The sequence below is a fragment of the Halyomorpha halys genome, unplaced genomic scaffold (genome assembly GCF_000696795.3).
Source record: "Halyomorpha halys isolate HHAL.00 unplaced genomic scaffold, Hhal_1.1 Scaffold72.1, whole genome shotgun sequence".
NCBI lineage: Eukaryota > Metazoa > Arthropoda > Insecta > Hemiptera > Pentatomidae > Halyomorpha > Halyomorpha halys.
Window position 1 is genome coordinate 552,455 of NW_027109364.1, and position 1,948 is coordinate 554,402.

General features: G+C 37.2%; 1 protein-coding gene across 1 annotated transcript in view; it reads right to left on the reverse strand.

Annotated features, from left to right (window-relative positions):
• LOC106692798 (kinesin-like protein KIF12) overlaps window positions 1-1,948 on the reverse strand; it is a gene marked incomplete in the record, with an annotated part of 134,643 nt that overhangs the window by 50,142 nt on the left and 82,553 nt on the right. Inside the window, 1 exon segment of the mRNA XM_067047557.1 lies at window positions 578-799. Coding sequence (XP_066903658.1) covers window positions 578-799 — 222 coding nt within the window.

Consider the following 1,948-nt stretch of genomic DNA (forward strand, 5'->3'; position numbering starts at 1 on the left):
TCACTATATGAACCATGTATTTATTCTTAGGGGACATATGTCCCAGAATAAAGTTATTTTTTCATTTCATTTCATTTCATTTACTAAGTAAGTTTTTACTTATTTGTGTTCTTCACTCATAGCACTCCCAATCATCATCTCATATAACCAGAAATCTTGGAATAAAAATTTTCCGGACATGCCTGCAACTAGTTTTTATGTAGGCTGGAGAGTCTTGGTCCGAGAAATTCAATAAAGATAGGATGAAGACAAATGAAAAGCTGGCGTATTCGTATGAACTGATCTTATATCTCCAATAAGACGTATAGAATAAAATGGTTGGGACATATAAAGAGTAAGGAAAGTTGAAGGCTCTCTAAAATGCTGAAAGAGGGATACTCAGACAGAAGAAGGAGAGGTAGGCCAAAGATTCGTTGGCTAAGGATGTGGAGGACGATCTTCGGATCTGGAGGATTCGGGTGCTGGAGGATGGAGAACGACATCCAAGAGGTCCAGAATGGTTCAGAGAAATATCAGATGATAATGCTGTTTTATAAATTTATAAATTAATAAATTTAATGACGTCAAACATACTCACCAGATTTGGAGGGCCTGTTAGCGTGTGTGTCTTCCCACTTCCTGTCTGGCCGTAGCAGAAGGCCGTGGCACAGAAGCCTTCCACTGCCATCTCGATGAGCCTCGTGATACCAGAGTATTGGAGGACATCTTCCTGAGTCGCTCCGGGTTCAAAGACCACGTTGTAGGAGAACACTTTTGTTTTGGTTCCTTTCATTCCAGGTACATCGCTGAGGCCAGTCAGCTAAGGGAATAAAATTTAATATGTACTAATAATATTTAAGTTATTACAAGTACGAAAAAGGTTGTGAACTATTGATGAAATCAGTGATCACGTTTACCGTTTAATATATGCTTACGTTTCAGCCTATGTTATAGGCCGTCATCCTGAATAAGAGAAATATAATCCAGTCAAATACAGAGTTTTGGAAGCAATAAACCTTTTTTTTTGTAATTGATAATTACAACTATATTTAATACAACAAGCAAATTTGATGTTAATTATACAATGACATGATACAGATATGTGAAGAATCTACCCATTGATAGAACTCTAATGACATACCTAGAGGAGATCACGAGACCATCATCTTTTCAGACGCCAAGGAAGATTATCAGGTTGTTGTTGTTGTCTGGAGCTTTAGGGCGTAAAACCCTGAGGTCATCAACGCTCATGTTTCGTGCTTTATATTCTATTTCTATAATTCTATTTCACTTTAAATAATTTCGAAAAAAAAAATTTAAATAATTACTTCTGTTGGTATTTTTTATTACGTATAACAGATTTTCTGGTTTAAATCTTATTCAAAAGACCATTCCTTTTTAAGAAAACTAAGACCATTTCCACGTTCTTCTGGTCATCATTCAGAGCATCCGATACACTCGGTCCTACTCCCAATCTACTCAAGTTCGCAGAATAAAAATGAGATTTCTCAAATATGTGACTGATCGTAAGTACACTGTTGCAGTATTGACATTTTGGCGGTGGCTGCTTACTGATCAGATATCTATGAGTTAAACTCGTATGACCTATTCTCAATCTGGCAATAGTTACCTCCTCCCTGCGATTGGAACGGTTTGATGTAGTCCATGGTTTAGTGGTTGTTTTGATATTTTTTAATTTGCTTGGCGGGCTTTCATCCCACATGGCCTGCCAACTAGATAATATCAGATTATCAGGTAATGACGGAGAAGCCAGATCAGAAACAAATAGGTTTGGGCAAATAAGAAGTTTGTAATGGAATTGGTCTCTGGTTCGGTTCGGTTACATATGGAACAATAAGATCTTTATGGAGATATTGAGGTGTAGATAGTTGACCGTAGATAAATGCTTGAAGAAGTTTGTCGGGGGGTGCGGTCAGCAAAGAACAACATAAATAAACAAAACCATATT